We start from the raw sequence: 19,140 nt of genomic DNA, 5'->3' as shown, positions 1-19,140 counted from the left end.
GTCCCCTGCAAACACTCTGCTTCTTGGACAAGCAAGATTTTGCAGGTCACCAGAGCTTCTACTTTCAGGATGGGTTTTCTCTTCTTTTTGTCAACTGCTCATGTGTGCAGGGGTCTCACAGGCGGCGCAGGATTTTGGGGTTACACCCCGAGCAGGGTTCGTGCCGCATGGTTTCCTGGCTGTGATGCGTGGCTGCTGCGGAAACTCAGTCACTTTGTGCTGCTAAACCCATGGCGAACAAGAGGCCCCGTCCTCCAAGGCAGCAAGGAACAAGCCCTGTTGGGGACTTGCCGAGGCTTGGGGTTGGGGTTGGACAGGGGGGCTGGGCAGGAGGATGCCCTTTGGGGAGGTGTACGCACTCCACAGAAGAGGACGACCTTCGGGAAGGGCACCCCGTGGGGAGGAGGCCCGGCCGGGGCGGGCCCGGGCCCGGGGGCGGGGAGCGGCTGCGGCCGGGCGCATTTGAGCGGCGCGGCGGCAGCGGGCGAGGCGCTATGGCGGGGTGGGCGCTGCGGGGTTTGGCGCTGGCGCTGCTGGCGGCGCTGCCCGCGGCCGTGCTGGGCGACACGCCGGCAAACTGCTCCTTCGCCGACCTGCTGGGCGCCTGGGAGTTCCGCGTCTGGCGGGCCGGCGGCCGCCACGGCAACTGCTCGCAGGCCGGTGAGAGCGCGGCGGGCCCCGGGCAGCTCCCGCCCCGCGGAGCCGCGGGCGGCCGAGAGGTGCTCCGGGAGCGGGGCGGGGGGAGCGGCCGCTCCGTGCCCGGAGCCCCCGGAGCCGGCATGGGCGGCGGGGAGGCGGCTTCCTGCGCTGTTGCAGTTCCACTTTACTGTGCGGTTTTGGTTCGCTTTTGTTTGTTCCGATGAGGAACTTGACTAGGCCTCTCCGTGGGCCCCATGGCTCATGCCGGCTCACTGCCCTTCTCTCTAGGGTGCCTTCCTGCGAGGCTCTGCCTGCCCGGGCCGTGGCTGCTCCCAGCAGGACAGGGTGGCAGTTCTGGTGACATCTGGGCTCCCCCTGAGAGGCGGTCAGGGCTGGCAGTCAGAGAAGCCTGACAGCATCCAGAAAGATGGAAATGCCACTTCCTTCGAGAGTATAATGGTAGTGGGGAGTTACTATTTAATGATTGTATGTCAGTGTCATTTTAAAAATAGTAGATGCTTTGCATTTTTCTGTGTCATCTGCTTTTTTGATCAGAGGAGACAGGTGACAGTACTAGCAGTGGAGTTGAGGTGCGTGGTAGGGTTAGAGCACTGGTGTGAAGGAGTGTAGGATGGATGATGCCTCATCCTCGATGTTGGGGAAGAGTTGTCATTGCAGACACAGTGCCTAAATGACACAGCATCCAACACCTTTGTAGCTCTACAGCAAGTTGTGTTTCAATAAGCTGGAGTTTCCCAGTCACAGCTGCTTGGTGCTGCTGCAAATAAAATGTGCAGATACTGTGTAGCAGTGGAAAAAATGAGCATGTAGACCCACTGACAGTAAGTGGAGGTCCTGAAGTGTCTGGATGGCCTTTTGCAGAAGAACGTATTCAAGGAGTGTACTGTAGCATCTTCAGGAATAAATGATACAACAGCCTTTATACATTTTTTTTTGTGTTATTTTTCTCTTCCATACAGTAATCATGCCATAATGTTTCTTTCCTTTAGGGCCTGTGGAGAAAACAGTGGTTGTCAATCTTCAGAAGCTAGACGTGGCTCAGGATAGTCTGGGCAACTATGGTTTCTTCACTTTGATTTACAATCAAGGCTTTGAAGTTGTGATAAATGACTACAAGTGGTTCGCATTTTTTAAGGTGAGTTAACCTGGTGTGTTCTACACCACTGGCTGTTGCCAAAATGGCCTGTAGTTAGGTTTCTCTTCAATCCCTGGGTGCCACAGTGGGTCAGTTGGGACACTTGATTATCTTTGGCTCGAAGGTTTGCCTGGATTACCAGATGGAGGATTTCTGCTTTTCATTTTTGAACATAAGGAAACAGCAATCATGGGTTGGGTAGGGAGCAGAGAGAGGGAAGAGGTATTCCTGGCCATTATCTGAAAAAAAATACAGATGCTACTGTTTTCCCCTCTATGCATGCTTAAAGCAATTGAAGGCCTTTATGAAACTAACTTTCCTGGTAGCCTGGAATTTCTTTTTTTTTTTTTTCTTTTTTTTTTGGCTCTGTGGACCCAAGTCAAATAGAAAATACCATTGCTTTTATCTTTCCTTTCAGACGTTGTCAAATGCATGGAGCCATCTATCCTCCTTGATGGAGGATTTCTGGGATCTATACATTTTTTTTTCAGAATACTATATCTAGGGGACCTGTCTGCTGCATCTAATTATTCCTTTGGAGTAATACTGTTCACTTCAGTCCATGTTAATACTTTCAGGTCAAGCTGAAAACAGTGATGGTAGGCAGGGATTGGACAGGAAAAAACACTCTTGTTAGGAGCACTCTGCTGCTGTCCTGTTGAGTGGCATGATGAATCTGAAGGGTGGTTTGAAGTAATCTCTGCAGGATGGCTTTACTACCTGGAAGACAGATGCTTTGTGCAGCAGGGCTTCTCAGCTGGTGAGTGCAGCCCTGGGCAGGAACAATGAATGTGTTTTTGGTTGTTTCAGGAAGCTTGATCTTGTGAGTCAATAGTAAACATCCAGGCCTTGTCCAAGCATAAAGTCTCTGAACTTTGGCTAGTACTAAGGAGGGTGAAGAAATAACTTTGGCTCTAAATTGTCTTTCTGGGAGCCGTGGTGGATGGTTTATTTTACAGCAACTATTTTAAAGTCAGTGTTTTCAGGTGTTAATAAAAGTGAGTGATCCACTCTTTCAGGAGAATTGGAATCCTTACTGAATAGAAATTATGTAGAAGGCTCAAGTTTAACTGCAACCTCCTTGCAGCTTCCATCTGTGCTGATTTGGGCTCATGTAAGGGAAAGAACTGTATAATCTTAGCACAACTACTGGGGAAGTTATTAACATGCTCATTGTTGTAGGTTAACCCCAGTAAAGAGCAAAGCACCACTCAGCCATCAGTGCATCGAGGGAGTGAATTGGAAGGATAGAAGTGCAAAAACTCGTAGGCTGAGATCAAGGTTTTTTAATGGGTAAAGCAAAAGCAGTGTGTGTACGCAAGCAAAGTAAAATGAGGAATTCATTCACTACTTTCCACCATAATAAGCAGGTGTTCAGCAATTTCCAGGAAAGCAGGGCTTCATCGTACACAACTGTTACATAAGAAGGCAGATGGCATGATTCTGAATGTCCCTCTTTTCTCCTTTCCCCAGCTCTTATTTCTATGCATGATACTTTTTGGCATGAAATATCTCTTTGGTCAGTTGGGGTCAGCTTTCCCAGCTGTGTTCCCTCCCAGTTTCTTAGGCACCCTGAGTCTACCTGCTGTCAGAGCTGTCTGAGAGCAGATGAGGCCTTGGTGCTGTGTTTAGCTGTGCTCAGCTAAACTAAAACATCCCTGCATTAACAACACTGTTTTCTTCACAAATCTGAAATGGGGCATTATATGAGACACTATAAATGAAATGAACTGTCAAGACCTAGTGCACTCTTATAACTGGAAATTTTTGAAATAAGAATTCAATCTTTTAAACGAGACAGGGTCTTGTACTTGAGCAGAAGCAAAGTATGAGAGAGAAATGCCTGACTGACATTCTCATCTGTATAAGATAGTTAAATTACATTGCCGTGATGTGCATGCCTCATAGGTTTGGCAGGTGATACAGCAAAGACTGCAGAGACTTTAAAAGGTAATCTAACTGAGCAGAATTACTCTGAAACTTCTCAGGCAGGGACACCTCTATGAGCTCACCAGCACTGGGAGGACCTGCCTCAAAAGTGGCAAGAATTGCTGCCTCCGTGAGGACAGCTGAGCACTGTATGCTGTAGTGTTGTCCATGAACTTGGTTTTGAGGGGTCATCTCTGGCAGGGAGAATTCAGCAGTCATTGTTGGACTCATCTGTGGAGAATATATTTGAACCAGCAGACTTTGGGCTGATATTTTACACTGAAATACAGAGTTGCTTTACAAGCCAATATGCTAGGCAGTAAAAGAGTTGCTGATTATCAAGTAAATTCCTGAGTGTAAGGAATTTAATCATAGAAACAGCGTGGCCTGCTCTGGGATATAAATGGATCTGTTCGTTGCCAACTTGAAGACAGCTGAGAGTCATTGAAGGCTGCTGCTCTCCATACCTTGTGAAATACATCCCCAGAAGATGAGCACTAAGTCAAGTGACTCATAAGCACTGATGTCATGTATTGCATTGATTTCATGTGTTGCTTTGATTTGCAAAAGTATTCTTAAAACAACATACCAAAACTGTTACAGAATAGTTTAAGCTGAAAGGAGCTTTTGGTGGTCATCTGATTCACCTTGCTTCTCAAAACAGTCAAGTATACACCTGAGCAGTAGCATACACAATAGCTTGCATTTTGTAGTCATTAAATGTGTCTCAGCCCTTTGTAAGCTGATGGATTAATTCTTAGTTTTGAAGTTGGCTTCAGTATTAAGAAATAGCAAGCTTGTTTGGGTCATTGCTCAGTAATGGGGGATTCATGAACAAGACATATTTAAATTAAAGACTTCTTTCCTTTAACACCATAGGGAGGATTAGAGCCCAGGTCAGTTACTCTCTCTAATAATTTTGCTGCTGTAAAAAGAACAACAGATTATTAAGATGTAATTCCATTGCTGAGAATCATGAGGACATACCACAGCACTTACTAAATGCATTTTTTTGCTGTAGACAGCTACTTGATGTTATTGGGCAACAACATGCAATGTGTCTATCTGCAAAACTCCCAATTTCACAACTGTTAGTGGGCACTTGCAGGGAGGAAGTGGTTCCTTACAAACTGTTTGACCCGGTAAGATATTTAACTGTGCATATCTGTTTACTTTTAATCCAGTAAATATTGCATTACATATGAAATAGAAATACAACAAGTCTGAGATTGAGCAGAGGGAGGATTTACCAGGTACAATGAGCAGCAGTGTTTCAGCCAATACACTACTTTGTGAGTTTCAGGCATAGAAGTGCCACTTCTACTAATTGAACCTCCAGTGTATTTTTTCCTAGTGTTAAAGAATTAAGCTTTTAATTACTGACAGGAATTCTATGGGCTTGTCTAAGTGGTGACTTTATCAGAGCTACTGTGCTGTGTAGATAGGGACACAGCCTGTTTGGCTGTGCATGTTTCAATGAGTTTTTAATAGCTTTTTGTTCCTGTGGCTTACTAAACAGACACCCACTGAAACTTTTGTAGGATCTCATTGCCATTACAAGGTATTTGTTCTTTCACTTGAGGCCTGTGGGGAAATGACTTCATACATGAGAGGAATGGATTGGGTGAGCTTATCAACCCTATTTTTTTCCTCAGTTTACTTTAGTGTCTGAAATAATGATGCTCTAACAGTGTTTTTTTCTAACTATTGTTGTACATAGATTTAAAGTTTTCCAAATTAAATGCAGCATCCTACTGCATTCTTGCATTCTGCTTCTAGCACAAAATAAGTTGTTTAATGTGTGCTTCTGAAATGTCCCTGTACTGAGCTAGGATATGAAGTTAGTGTACTTGCTCTTGGCAGAAGCTTGATCATGTGCTTCTGCTGGATGATACAAGGATTCTTTAGGGTTATGCAATATATAAAGATTTAGCAATTTTTTTTTTATTTTTGTTTTACCCCCAAGGGATGGCAAAAGAAATAGGAACAGCATAACATAAAAGCTAGAGTGAGGCTGAAGGGAAAGTTGAGGCCAGCTTGTTTCAATTCCTTGATGTCTTTGAGGTATTTATTTATTGTTAAGGCTACCACTTTGACACGAGACAGTCTCATAAGTTTCTCACTGTTTGTCCCTTAAGCAAAGTGGTTCTACTTCAGACTCCTGAGATGCTCTTTAGCAAATACCAGAACTCTGGCTTTTTTTTTTTTTTTTTTTTTTATATTGAAACATTACAACAACTTCAGCAAAAAAAAAAAAAAGAGATCTTAGAATATTTCACCACTCAAGTTACTAATCTCTTCCAGACTTGGTGACATCTTTGTCATATCTTTTTCTCTCTCCCCAGTGCTCCCAAATTTGGTTAAAATCAAGGACTGCTGTTCTGAAACAAACAGAAACAAACTAGAACAGTGACAGCACTTAATGTTTAAGTTTTCAGGATATGGAAGAAAACCGTAAACCTTTTATTTCATGTTGCTAAAGTAGAAGTACTAGAATTGCTAATGCTATTTAATCATCCTGCAAATCAACTGAAAGTCAGCTTTTAACCTGTCTAATTTGGGCTTGCTTAACTGGCAGTGAGCAACTGCTGCTTTCCTAAAGTGTAAATCTGAAAGCACAAAACTCAGAATTGCAGAATGTTTCCTAAAGAAAACCCACCTGGAGTTGAAATTTGCTTGCATTTTATATTGTGTAGCAAGATGCAATAGTTTTTTTTCTGGTAACATCATCTACTGTATTTTTGTGTAGTAGAGCAGCTGCAACACTATTTTTGTGTAGTCTGCAGCTCTGTTCTTATTCAATGTGTGCTTCCCGTAGTAAAATGGATAGGCACACTTGTAAACTTGAGAGATAAATCTCTCCACCAGGTTTAATGTGTAGGGTAGTCCTGCCTCCTGGAACTCAAGTTGGCTTATTGCCTAGGCATTGCTTGAATTGAGGTTTTCAAAGAGGATGGGATGGCTGCCTGTCTAAGTGACACTGCTGAATTCTCATTAAAATGCTGTGACTAATAAGGTCTCCATCCTTGCTTTCCTCTTAGGGAGATTAAAGATTTCAAAAAAAGCTTTAAACAATTATGATTTTTACGAGGATTAGAATTGAACGTACAATTAGATTGTCATGATGACCAACACAGGAAAGGCATTATTAAAAGCATACTTCACTGAAAAGCTTACCTGGGTTCAGTTACCTAACAGCAAGCTTTGAAGTTTAGCTACATGAAGGTTAATGTTGGCGTGGCTTCGCTACATTTTGGCATTAGGCAAAACCACATGAGTTGTCAGGATTGAGAAAAATATGCATTTGAAATAGAATTAAATTTTACTGTTTTCAAAGCTCAGAATTGGAACTATGAATTTAGTTTGGGTGCCTTGGTAAAGGAGTTACCCTGGATTGATCAGATCACTGGATGGAGTTAATGCTGCAGATTTCACCAGCTGATGAAATTATCACATGACACAGCTGCAGTCATCTTAACTCAAAACTGAAAACCATCTTTAAAGTCTGCTGAGAAATGTGTGCGAGCAGTTGTCCAGCAGTTGCTGTGATCACAGCTGTATGGCTGTTATCCTCCATGAAGGATGCTGTTCTGGGTTGGGCTCTGTGGATATTTTGGGTACTGTGCTGGCAGCTTCTGCTGAGTCTGACATTGTAATTCACATCTACCTCCTGAGTCAGGTGTTGCTTGTGCAATGGTGCCATATCCCTGTCATGTAACTTACTGTTAGCTGGGCAGGTGTACTCGTAGTTGGTCCTCTAAAACTGGTACAGTCAAATTTCCTAGATCCCATCTGTCAGTCCTACACTAGCAGAAATAAGAAATGCTGTATTTCTTAGCAAAGTTGTTTTAGCAGTGATTTTATGGTGTACCTTCTGGTAATCAGTGGTCATCATTGTTATGGCACTGATGAGGTTTTTTTAAAGGCTTGTCTGCTACTTGTCTACATCAGTGGTTCCCAATTAAAAGTCGGGGGAGGGGGGGAAGCAACTGTAACCTTATGTAGGTATATTTTCATTTCCTAGATACATTGTTATTTGGAGTTGAAATTTGCTTTCTCCAAATGTCACTCATCTGTTATGGTCTGAAAGTATCGGTGCCCGCTTTTCAAAGTCATTTCAGTAGTAGCTTAGTCTGGCACTCTACAAAAAGGTAGCTACAGAGGACTAGAACTTCCTAACTTTAGGCTTCTACAGAGACTGGCTGAAATTGGCTTTTATGTCTTGTTTATATTGAAGCATTGCTGCTGGCTGTCCCTTCACCTCCTGTCTAATTTTCTTACACGTAAACTGAAAGAAGAGTGCAAGAAATTCACTACATTCACTTTTCCGAAAGATGAATTGCACAAATGTTGTGAATGCTATTGTGGTTATCTTCCTATGTCTTTAAAAAAGCAATGAATTTTATCTCTGGAAAGGGAGAGGGATTTCTAGGAGAAGAACACTTTTTTTGTTGTTGTTTTTGCTGTTTTAATTTGTTAGTTAGCAGATAACTCATTGCCTTTTTTTTTTTTTTCCATGAAGATAAGCCCCAAGTCTGTGTTACTTGTTTTAATTCAGAATAACACTTTGCCAAGCAGGATTGTTGCAGGAAGCAGGCCTGTTCCTCTGATAATCTTCAGGTGTTCAGATTTTAGGCCTATGCTTGTTGAGAATAGCTGTACTGTTCAAATCTGTGGCAGCTTTTAGATAGGAAAGACCTGATATTAATTTCTGTGGTCATGTAGAGCCAGAAAAGTGATCTTACGGTAACTTAGATGTAAAGTGACTACCTATTGCTTTTGGAAGTGTCTGGATTTCTAGTTCTGCTGTTGTAAAGAGTGTGTCTCTCAAAAGTCATCTCTGGACCTTGCCGTTGCTATTTGGCCAAGTGTAGTTATTTCCCACATTGCACAATCTTGCACAGTAAGATAGAAGAAATAGAACAAGCTCAGCCTTCTAGTGCCCCCACCCTGCTCCAGCCAGCAAACACACTTGCTGAGTGTAGGTGTCTTGCCTCTGCATCCTCCAGACTGGGGACAAAGCAAATTCCCATTGTTCCAAAACTGTCAGAGGATTAACCTTTAAATTTATTCTGCTGATCAATAAACCTAATTATTTCACTATAAGTTCTCCTTCAGATTTCTCAAAAAACCTCAACATAGACACAAACCTCCCAATCTCTTTAATTAATTTTTTCCATTTTTCCGTCTTGGGGCATTTCCATCCCTGTAAGCCACCACCTTCTTCAGTAAAGAAGCTGAGCAAACATTTTATTGACACATAGTTACAGAATCCCACTACAATCCCAGTTGTACATGTGCAACTCAAATAGGATGAGATTTAATGAAGTTTTCTTGGACTAGGAAACTTGAATTCTGTGTAAGTGATTTTTTTTTTTTTTTTTTTTTTTTTTTTTTTGTGAATAGAAGAGTAAAGTTAAAGCCTTTGTTGCATGGGGTTTTCGGGTGCCTTTGTAATGTAACACAAAACACCACAACCTTACACAAAACACTAACCTTAAGAGAGGAATGATGAGTAAAGAGCCATATACACCCCCATGGTGAGACATTCTGTTGTCAGAGAATTACTAATCCAGCAAATTTATGGGCAAAGTATTAGTGGTACCTGTTGTGTGAAGACACATTTTGCTGAATATATTACATTATTGCTCTTCAGTGGTAATATGAAGATCTATGTGGCTGAATAAGGAAGTATTAGGACTCAGGACTTGAAGCTTTAGTGGCAGTCTCTGCTGCAATCTGAGATGAGCTGTTCTCAAGGGATCATCATTTCTCACTGTCTCATTTTGATAGTTCCTGTGAAATTGTTTCCTGATGCTTTGCCATCACAGCTCAAACCTAAAAAAGTGGCTGGAAGTTTCATCTTTGGTTTTGACTTGTGAAACAATAACAGTGCATAAATAGTACATAAATTTTAAAACAGAAATAGTTCATGTCTTCCTGTGAAGTTACTGGATGACAAGTTTGCCATTTTCCCTCTGTTTGAGTCTTAGTTTCTCAAACTTCTGTGGCAATCCAGAGTTACCTTGACTGGTCACATATTTGGCATAAGAAATCTCAGGGCCTTGAGGAGAAGGTTGAGTACTAAGTGGTCTTTTACATCTTGATGAGAAAGTAGCTGTTGGACAGAAATGATTAGTGCAGGTTAGTTGATACTGATATGAATGCATACTTTGTTGCTAAAAGTGCAAGTTAAAACCCAATTGTCTTTTGCAGCTATTTGGTAAATAGCAGTTTGCTTCGTTTTCTTGACTTCTGGAGTGTGTTTGGCCACTTCCTGTGAAACACAGGCAGGAAGAAGCAGCTGTGAGTGGGTGGGGAACTACGGCTATGCTAACAAATGCATCTGCTCAACACAAGCATAACTTCTTCACATTACAGTACAAAAAGGAAGGCCAGAAGGTAACCAGCTATTGCAATGAGACCCTACCAGGATGGGTGCATGATGTACTTGGCCACAACTGGGCTTGTTTCACAGGACACAAGATTTTTTCATCTCCATCCGATGTTCACGTCAGCGAGCTACCTCTCCAGAAGCTTGGGGGAAGGTAAGCAACAGATAAGTGACCTTTTACTGGAATAAAATGTTTTATAACAGTGCTTGAGGATGGCTAAAATTGTAAGAACCAATTCCAGTATTGAGGACAAAGTTAATGCCAGTGATAATGTTGGAAATAAACCTGAATGCAGAAGAACAGAGTAGGGTTTGCCTGCTGCATCACAGTTTCTTTAGTCTCTGATGAAGCCCTGTCATAAAACTGGCATGTCTGAGGAAGGTGGTTATATCTAGTCAGTCTCAAGTTTTAGAAACCTTGCTTTGATCCAGTAATTCCATGTTTCTTTATCAGTACCTTCCAGAAGACACTTCCAGAGTTACATACTGAGTTTAGAGAACACCTTTAGTTTCAATCTCAGTCCATTTCTTACTGTTTTACTTTGTTTGCAGACTCTCCCACAGACGTTATGTGCACAACTTTGACTTTGTAAATGCTATCAATGCTCACCAGAAGTCATGGAGAGCAACAAGATACAAGGAGTATGAGAACTTTGCCCTGGAAGAACTAACTAAAAGAGCTGGGGGTCTCCATTCGAGAACTTCAAGGTAATAAGCCACTTTGTTCTGCAACAAACGCCACTGCTTCCAAGAGTCTGCTTGTATTTGTTCTGGCTCTTAGCTGTGCTTAGTTCAGATGTTTAATCAAGTTTCAAGGCCTTCCAGTTCATGTTCATGGGGTGCAAACATATTTTTCATTTGAATGATTATTCTGTTGTCTCAAGCAGTTGGGACAAATAGAGTCACCTACCCTTTAGTCTTGCTCAGTAACTCACTGCTGAACTCATTTGTGCAGGGAAGCAGTTATCTCAGTGCAGTCTCATTTATCATCTCACTGTCCTGTCTGCTCATCAACTGCTTGCCATAGTTGGGAGTTTCTGCTTGTGCTTCATCTTGGTTCTTCTAGTTCATAATTGCAGTTGAAAAGCTGTGAACTGCTCTCTGCTCCTAAACATGAAATCAGAGATTTCTGAGGGAATTCCCTGGTTTCTTTGATAGTTTGCCACGCCTGCAACAAGAGTCCTCTAGCAGGAGTAGAGTGTCTCAGTGAAGAAGCGTGAAAGTAGCTCTGAGAAGGCCTTCAGGGTCTTGCAGATGACTTAGCTGAGAGTGGTAATGGGGATGGGTACATCATGCTCCACAAAATTTGAGAACTGGAGTTTAAAGATTGCCCTCTTTATAGCTGTCAGCATCTTCATAGTTTTGCTTTTTCAGCTCTTGGTATTTCTGTGAGTAGGAATGCTACTTACTTTTCCAAACTGCAGCAATCATATGTTTGTTGAAGAAGGTCCTACTATAGAATAAAACTGCTTATTTACATAGGAATATCATGCAGATGTATAGATAGAAGTCGCCTTGTAGATGATCTTAAATACAGTAATCTATTTGGAAGCTCTTTTCCACCCATGCAGTACCATGATAGTATTTGGTTTGCCCTCTCCTGCTTTCAAAACAGACTCTAGAGTCTGATGTTTGTGAATGGCACCAAGGACAAGCATCATGTTATATGAAAGTTGAATGCACGAAGCTCTTGTTTTGCTGATAGGAGCATCACTTGGCTGCAGGTGGTAGATGAGGACAGGTAACATTTAATACTTCTTCCAAAGTCACAGTGAAAACTTGCCCCAGAGAAGTCTCCAGGGCAAGTAGGACTACAGTTAGTGAATTGTCAGCGTAAGCCATGCCTGTGCCTGAAGTGAAACTGTAGTTGCTGTCAGCGCATGCTGCCAAGGAAAAATGGTTTCTGCAGTCAGATACTCTACATACTTTGTAATTGCAGTAAAATAACTGTTGTAGTACTGTGTTGCTATAGTCTCTGAGAGTTACCTCAGCACTTCAGATCAGTGCAGAAGTACTTGAGCTCAGCAGCTCATGGATGTTAAGGAAACTTATCCATTGGCCCACCCAGGAGCTGCTCTGGCAGTCACACTCGCACAGCCTGAGCTGGGACCGAGGCCCCTTTGCAGCCACACCCCAACTCACAGTCACACTAGCATTCCTTACCTGCTTGATGCCAGGGTTCCAATAGCAGAGTCTCAGATTTCCAGATCTTTAAAATAATTTTATCTTGGTGCCGTAACTAAATAATACAACAGCAGTTTGTACTGAGTCCCTCTGAGGAGGGACCCCAAAAAAAGGAGCCCCTGAGCTTTTATACCCCCAGCCTTAAGTGTGAAAAGTCTGGGGTCCCTTCTGAGTGTCCTGTCACCTGGCTGGGCCAAAGGTCCCTGCTCCCTTTGTTGTACAAAAGGATTTTGCTGCCCAGAGCCCTTTGAAGCTCACACTGCAGCTTGCCAACTGAACTACCTGTGCTGAATGTATTCCTCAACAGTGGATAGTTAATAATATGGTTCCCTCAGGGAGCAATTTGAGTAGGTCTTGAATCCTGCTCAAGCTCATCTCTTCATATTTGACACCCACTCAGTTTAGATGAAGACTATTTTAAATTGCATACTGTGAAGCAAGTCCAGCTAGTAGAAGCCAAAGATGAAAACTGAGTGTTACGTAATTGTTTCCTTGCCTGCAGTGTGATATGTTTTTCAAAAGCATCTTCTCCTCTTTAGACCAAAGTCTGCACCTCTAACACCTGAGTTGCTCAAGAAAGTTTCAAGCTTGCCAGAATCCTGGGACTGGAGAAATGTGAATGGTGTCAATTATGTCAGCCCTGTTCGGAATCAAGGTAAAAATGAATAAATAAACCTCTGAATTCAAAGTTTTAGCGCTCCTTTGATGTAGTTTGTAATTTGCTGCTAACCAGAAGGTTATGCCTAGTGTCTTGCAGCTGACAGGTTGCACCTTTACTGTGAATAAGGTGTGAAAACTGGGTGGAGTCCTGGCTAGCAATGCTGTACCGAAATAGGTGGTGGTACTGGCTTGTCCAGACAGTGCTGACTTGCTGGAGAGAAGGCCTATTACCACAGTACCCTGCATAAACACAGCTGTCAGGTTTTGTCCAAACAATCTTAGCCATGGTTTTTTGCACACTGACTGATGTACATTTAATTTTTTCCCTAATTTCGTTTGATGGCAAATTATCACGCAGCTTTAATGAATGAACCCATAAAAATTGTTTATACTGCCTCCGAATCTTATCACCCTGATAAATTCAGGTGTTACTTAACTGGCTAGGTGCAAGAGGAGATATTAGTCACTATGAAAATTGCAGACAATGATAAATGTAAAATACTGGTAAGAACTTAAAAGCATACCATGCTGGTATGTGTTGATTCTGTAGGGAGTGTTTATAGCACAGTGGTGTGAGATGCCTAAATTATATGTTCATATAATGGAGGCCAGGAGTGAGCTCTGTTAATGTGTCCCCTCCCTGTGTCACCATAAACTTGCATCTGCTGGTAGCTATCTGGTGGCAGCTTTTGGGGGAAAGAAGCATTCAATCCCTCATTTATGACTTAATTATTCTGACAAATTCTGCCAGCTGTACTCCTGGTAGCAGAAGCAGCATAGGAAGGCTTATGGAGTTTCTAGCTATGTGGAAGCACTGGAAGATGGCAACAGGAAATTATATGGTCCTCTGTAGGTGTGAGTCCTGTACTTTGTCCTGGTGTGAACTATGAATGTCCCAAGGGCTCTTTTATCTTCCAAACAATTGAACACTCAGTTCCAGACTTACCCTTTCTCTGTAGTGTTGCTTCAAAGTTTCTCTAAATGAGAACTAGTCTGTTGTTTCCAATAAAAGAGCTTCCTACACTTTTTATGTAATCTGAGGGTCCATGCTGAGTATGTTAAGTGTCTGTGGAACGTGCATTCTCCTCCATCAAACTAGAATTTTAGCTTTAAGGCTTAAAAAAAAAACCAAACAAACAAAACCTACAAAAGAGGTCATTCTGTGGACTTTAGAAATACCACTGTGGTAACAGGAAAGAAATTTAGCAACCAGTCCAGCAGAGTTCAGACTGAAATGGTTGAGTGAATTTTATTTTTCATGTTTTTGCACACATAATGCAACAAAGTGTTCTACAATGTAGCCCATCTCAGATGCTGCGACTGTACAGTGAGTGGGAGGCATCTTTCACTGCTTCGCTTTGTCCTGCTGGGAAAACAATGTTCCTGCTCAGGCTGATTTTTGTCCCTTCTCTTCAGAGGTGCATCTAGCTGAGTGAAGGTGCAATTTCACGAAGTCTTGCTGTTGTAATAGCTCTGCTTTTATACACCTACACAGTTCAAGAGAAAGTATTTTGTTTTGTTCCTCAAGACTCCCACATTTTCATAGCTCTGCAATATTTGACTTTCGCACCATCAGGAAACAAAAGGAAATCAGGCACCTTGATGACAAACAGTGGATAAAATAGGACCTCATCCAAGTAATCGTTCTTCCTGTCAGCCTTGTCATTCCATTTCCAAAGGCTTTTAATGAGTGAAAGGAAGGTCCTAGAGAGTGCAGAGGCCTAAAGCTAGAAGCAATACTAAATTTTGATGCAAAAGTAAGGAGACTTAACTGTCTGCCAGTAAGCAGAAGGGAAATTAAGGTGCTTCTGAAAAGCCAGTGTACATTTACATGCCCTTGGGAAGCAAGGGGAGTGGGGATGAATCCATTCTCTTAAACATGCTATTTATACCACTATTCCCTTAAAAGTCTGTTATTTTAGAGGTAGCTGTAGAGGTGGAATATTTTTTCAACTGGGAATTACGGGACTAAATCTATTGGTAGGTTGAAATAAGAACAATATTGTCAGCATTCACTTCAAATAGCTCATTGCCCCATAGCATATGTGCTCCGTAAAGGGTAGATAGAGCCTTCTCAGCCCTGGTAATGTGGTCCCTGAAGGTTCATTCTGAAGGAATAGGGTAATTTGATAGCTCTTAAGTGCTACTGCTGAAAAACACTGGAGCAGTACTTTGCCTCTTATTCTTGAAAATAAGCTCAGTGTTCCCTGAGAAGTTGTTAGAAGTGGGTTTTGAATTGCATGCATGCATGCATGAAAACTAAATGAAGATTTAAAATCTTTGCTCTATTGGTGTTCAAGTTCTAATCACTGTCTGGTAGGTTTTAACTCTTTTCAGTGGGCTTATAGATGTACCTGATGGCAAGTCACTAGCCTTGTTTATGTTACTGACTGCTCCTTGTGGTTCCTTTTTCTCCTCTCTCAGGCTCATGTGGCAGCTGTTATGCATTTTCCTCCATGGCCATGCTGGAAGCAAGGATACGTATCCTCACAAACAACACTCAGAAACCAGTCTTCAGTCCCCAGCAGGTTGTGTCTTGCAGCCAATATTCTCAGGGTAAGGATGATGGTGTGTATATAAAGACAACACCTTTCATGTAATGACAATGCTGGAGAAGGAGACTAGTTTGAAAACTTCCATCCCTTCCCCATCAAGTTACTTTTTTCATAAAACAAGTTACTTTTTTCATAAAACTTTTTCAACCATCTGCCTGTGAGATGGAAATATCTAAGGAGTAGGGCTCAAAATGGTGCTGATTACAATGCTCACCTAGAAAGAACCTAAATATTCTCCCAGAGGCACATTCAGAGGGAGGAGGAGGAAATGAGCAAAAGCAATGGCTAAAGTTTTCCAGAGAACTGTATCCTTGTTAGGACAGATCCTAATACTGCATGTAACTAGCTGTTTTTTCTGACGGGGATTGTCAGGAGCCCTTTCTAACAGGGATTGTCAGGATGAGAAAAGGTCCAAGTATTAGTGTTGCCAATATAGCTCCCAGAGATGTGAATTTTGCCCTGAGTGTTTCAGAAAGCTGACTTTGCTAACTGGAGTCGTAGAATGATCTGGGTCACTGAAGTGTGTTCAATAATGTATCTGAAGGAATTATGAAAGATTTAAGTGGGAGAGTCTCCCAACTCAAGTAAGAGAATTTCCAAGGGAAGAAGCACTTTTTTGGTTTATTTTGTTATTGTTTTTTGGTTTTTGTTTTTTTTTTTTAAGGTTGTGATGGTGGCTTCCCATATCTCATTGGTGGAAAGTATGTCCAAGACTTTGGTGTGGTGGAAGAGGACTGCTTCCCTTACACAGCCCAAGACTCTCCGTGCCTTTTCAAGCGCAGCTGTTACCACTACTACACATCTGAGTACCACTATGTTGGTGGTTTCTATGGTGGCTGCAATGAAGCCCTGATGAAACTTGAGCTTGTTATGCATGGCCCAATGGCTGTTGCCTTAGAGGTTTATAATGATTTCATGTCTTATAAAGAGGGGATCTACCATCACACCGGGCTGCAGGATGATTTAAATCCTTTTGAATTGACCAATCATGCTGTTTTACTGGTGGGCTATGGTAAAGACCCAGAAAGTGGTGAAAAATTCTGGATTGTGAAGAACAGCTGGGGCACCTCATGGGGGGAAGATGGCTACTTCAGAATCCGCCGTGGCACTGATGAATGTGCAATTGAAAGCATTGCAGTGGCTGCAACTCCTATTCCAAAGTTATAATGTAAAGGTCTTCATCCAGTGCCTTGTCCTGAGCCATGAGAATGCACTGATGGTTGAAGATTCTGGTTAAAATCTGTTCCTTGGCCTGAAAAGGCAGCTTTAAGGAATTTTTCAACAACAGAGCAGTTTCCTTATGTGAGAAGATGAAGACTATTACATCTGCTCTGTGCACTGGAGGCTTCCTCTCAAGTCTGACAGTAGATCACCCAGAAAGGCTGTTTTGGCCACAGTGGTGATTAATTACTCATCTTTGGATATACCTTCAATTACCACTTGCATTTTTTTCCATGGGCAATCTTGACCTTCAGATCTCAGAGGGAAGTGTCTGCTATGATAGTCTGTAACTGCTTTGAAGGGATGCTGTAGTGCCTTACTTCTCAGAAATCACGAAGTCACTGCAATTTGGAACATAAATGTGTATTGGGGAGGGAATGAGCAATTACACTGATGAAAATAAAATTCTAAAGCTCTAAGTGTCCTGCAAAAACTGCATGTCAAATCCTTATGACAATAAAAATCAATTCTATGTTTCAGGCTGTTACTAAATGTTCTAGTTCTGGATTTTATTGCTGTGCTTCACTATTGATCATTTCAGAGTTCAATAAAGAACAGCTCACTCCCATAGGAGTTTATATTTGTGGAAGAATTAGTTCTTTTGGTGACCTGTCTATGAGTTTTGAGCTTCCTGTCAAGAACTTTATACTTTAGCCAAAACTGGTGGGAAAGAAGGATGAGAGGACAGAAGAGCTAGTACAATCTTGCATGTGAAGCTGAGATAATCACAACAGCCTCAAGCAAGTTGTCCAGAAGTGCAGTAGTCCTGGCTGTGGATGTAGAACAATTCATTGAGTAAATCTGCTAACTCCCCAGTAATCCTGTTTAAATCCTTTCTGTTAATCTGTTGCTCTATTTCTTTCAAATATACAAGGTAGAAACATAGGGTTGAGAGGAGGGATTGCAATGCTTGGAATTAACCATTTCTCAGCTGCAACACAGTACTTTGTTAGAGCAGCACTGGTCTTTGCTGTTCACCTGGGGAAACAAAAATGGCATAAAGGTAAGTGCCAGTTTTATACATAGATGCTAACTTCTTTAGTAATCTCTATTAAAATGTGACCACAGTTACTTGGTATTTTTCTGTGTGAAATACAGTCTCATGGGTGGTTTTTCTAGGTGTAGGGAAATTCATAAAATGCAGAAAAATGGAACAGTTGTCTGTAATCTATCCCATTTAACTTAGGAGGGAAAACTCACTTTTTACTTCAGTAGCAAAATTTCACAAGAAATCCTGGATTCTAGTTTGCTCAAGTTGAGGGGCAGGGAAAGGCTTCATGGTTTTTTCAATCCCCTCCCAAAAAATATTAAGCCTGGTCTGTGGCAAGTTGAACATGAGTCTGCAGTGCCCTTGGAGCCAGGAGGGGTTCTGGGGTGCATCTGGCAAAGCATCACCAACCAGACAAGGAAGGGGATTGTCCTGCTCTGCTCTGCACTGGGGTGGCCTCACCTCGAGTGCTGGGGCAGTTTTGGGTGCCAAAATAGAAAAAAGACATTAGACTATTAGAGAGCGTCCAAAGGAGGGCCACAAAGGTGGTGAGGGGCCTTGAGGAGAAGCCATATGAGGGGTGGCTGGGGTGCCTTGGTCTGTTCAGGCTGGGGGAGACTGAGGAGAGACCTCATTGCAGTCTGCAGCTTCCTTGTGAGGGGAAGAGAAGGGGCAGGTGCTGACCTTCTCTCTGGTGACCAGTGGCAGGACCCAAGGGAGTGGCCTGAAGCTGTGTCAGGGGAGGTTTAGGTTGGATATCAGGAAAAGGTTCTTCAACCAGAGGGTGGTTGGGCACTGGAACAGGCTTCCCAGGGCTGTGGTCACACCCCCAGGCCTGACAGAGTTCAGGAAGTGTTTGGACAATGCTGTCAGGCACATGGTGCGATTCTTGGAGATGTCCTGTGCAGGGCCAGGAGTTGGACTCGATGATCCTTGTGGGTCCCTTCTGATTCAGCTTCTCAGTTCTGTGTTTCTGTGTTTGGAAATTTAGAATTTGTGTATTGCCAGAAGTGGAACAAGGACTTCTGAAATAGGTCATACTGTGCATTGAATTGTTTAAGCTTAGGGATTTGGGGGGTGGAAGAGGAGCTAGGTTCCTGGATTTTTTTAGTAACTTTAGTACATAAGATTTTTTTAAGAATAGGAATATAAAAGCTAGATGTTTCTTTTTACTATCTTTCAGCCATTAGGAAATTGATTCCTTATCACCAAGCTGTTGCTGACACTCTTGGCACTATAAAATACAAAACCACTTGCTATGCATTATATCATGTTAACTACGTGTGTTTTGAATTACATTCTGTATTATTTTCTCAACAATTCCTTCATTTGTCTGTCACTGCTTGTGTGTGGCAGCTGCACTGGTGCTAATAGGAAGATGGGAGTGTTCTCAGAGTGGTCTGTCACTGTCACT

The 19,140-nt window shown here is 42.3% G+C and overlaps 1 protein-coding gene across 1 annotated transcript; it reads left to right on the top strand.

The window, feature by feature from the left end:
* The first annotated feature begins 215 nt into the window (after positions 1-215).
* On the top strand, positions 216-17,327 carry CTSC (cathepsin C). Its single transcript, XM_038148114.1, has 7 exons — positions 216-660; positions 1,650-1,795; positions 10,106-10,272; positions 10,671-10,826; positions 12,842-12,957; positions 15,387-15,518; positions 16,182-17,327. Exons 1-7 carry the CDS (start codon positions 231-233, stop codon positions 16,682-16,684), a joined length of 1,650 nt encoding a protein of 549 aa, XP_038004042.1. The 5' UTR covers positions 216-230; the 3' UTR covers positions 16,685-17,327.
* Positions 17,328-19,140: the final 1,813 nt, after the last annotated feature.

The sequence above is a fragment of the Motacilla alba genome, chromosome 1 (genome assembly GCF_015832195.1).
Source record: "Motacilla alba alba isolate MOTALB_02 chromosome 1, Motacilla_alba_V1.0_pri, whole genome shotgun sequence".
Lineage (NCBI taxonomy): Eukaryota > Metazoa > Chordata > Aves > Passeriformes > Motacillidae > Motacilla > Motacilla alba.
This window is presented reverse-complemented; position numbering and strand designations above follow the sequence as displayed.

Coding starts and splice junctions, on each gene's coding strand:
- CTSC (XM_038148114.1), top strand. CDS start 231: ATGGCGAACAAGAGGCCCCGTCCTCCAAGGCAGCAAGGAACAAGCCCT. Junction 10,273..10,670: donor CTCCAGAAGCTTGGGGGAAG/GTAAGCAACAGA, acceptor CTTTGTTTGCAG/ACTCTCCCACAGACGTTATG. Junction 15,519..16,181: donor TTGCAGCCAATATTCTCAGG/GTAAGGATGATG, acceptor TTTTTTTTTAAG/GTTGTGATGGTGGCTTCCCA.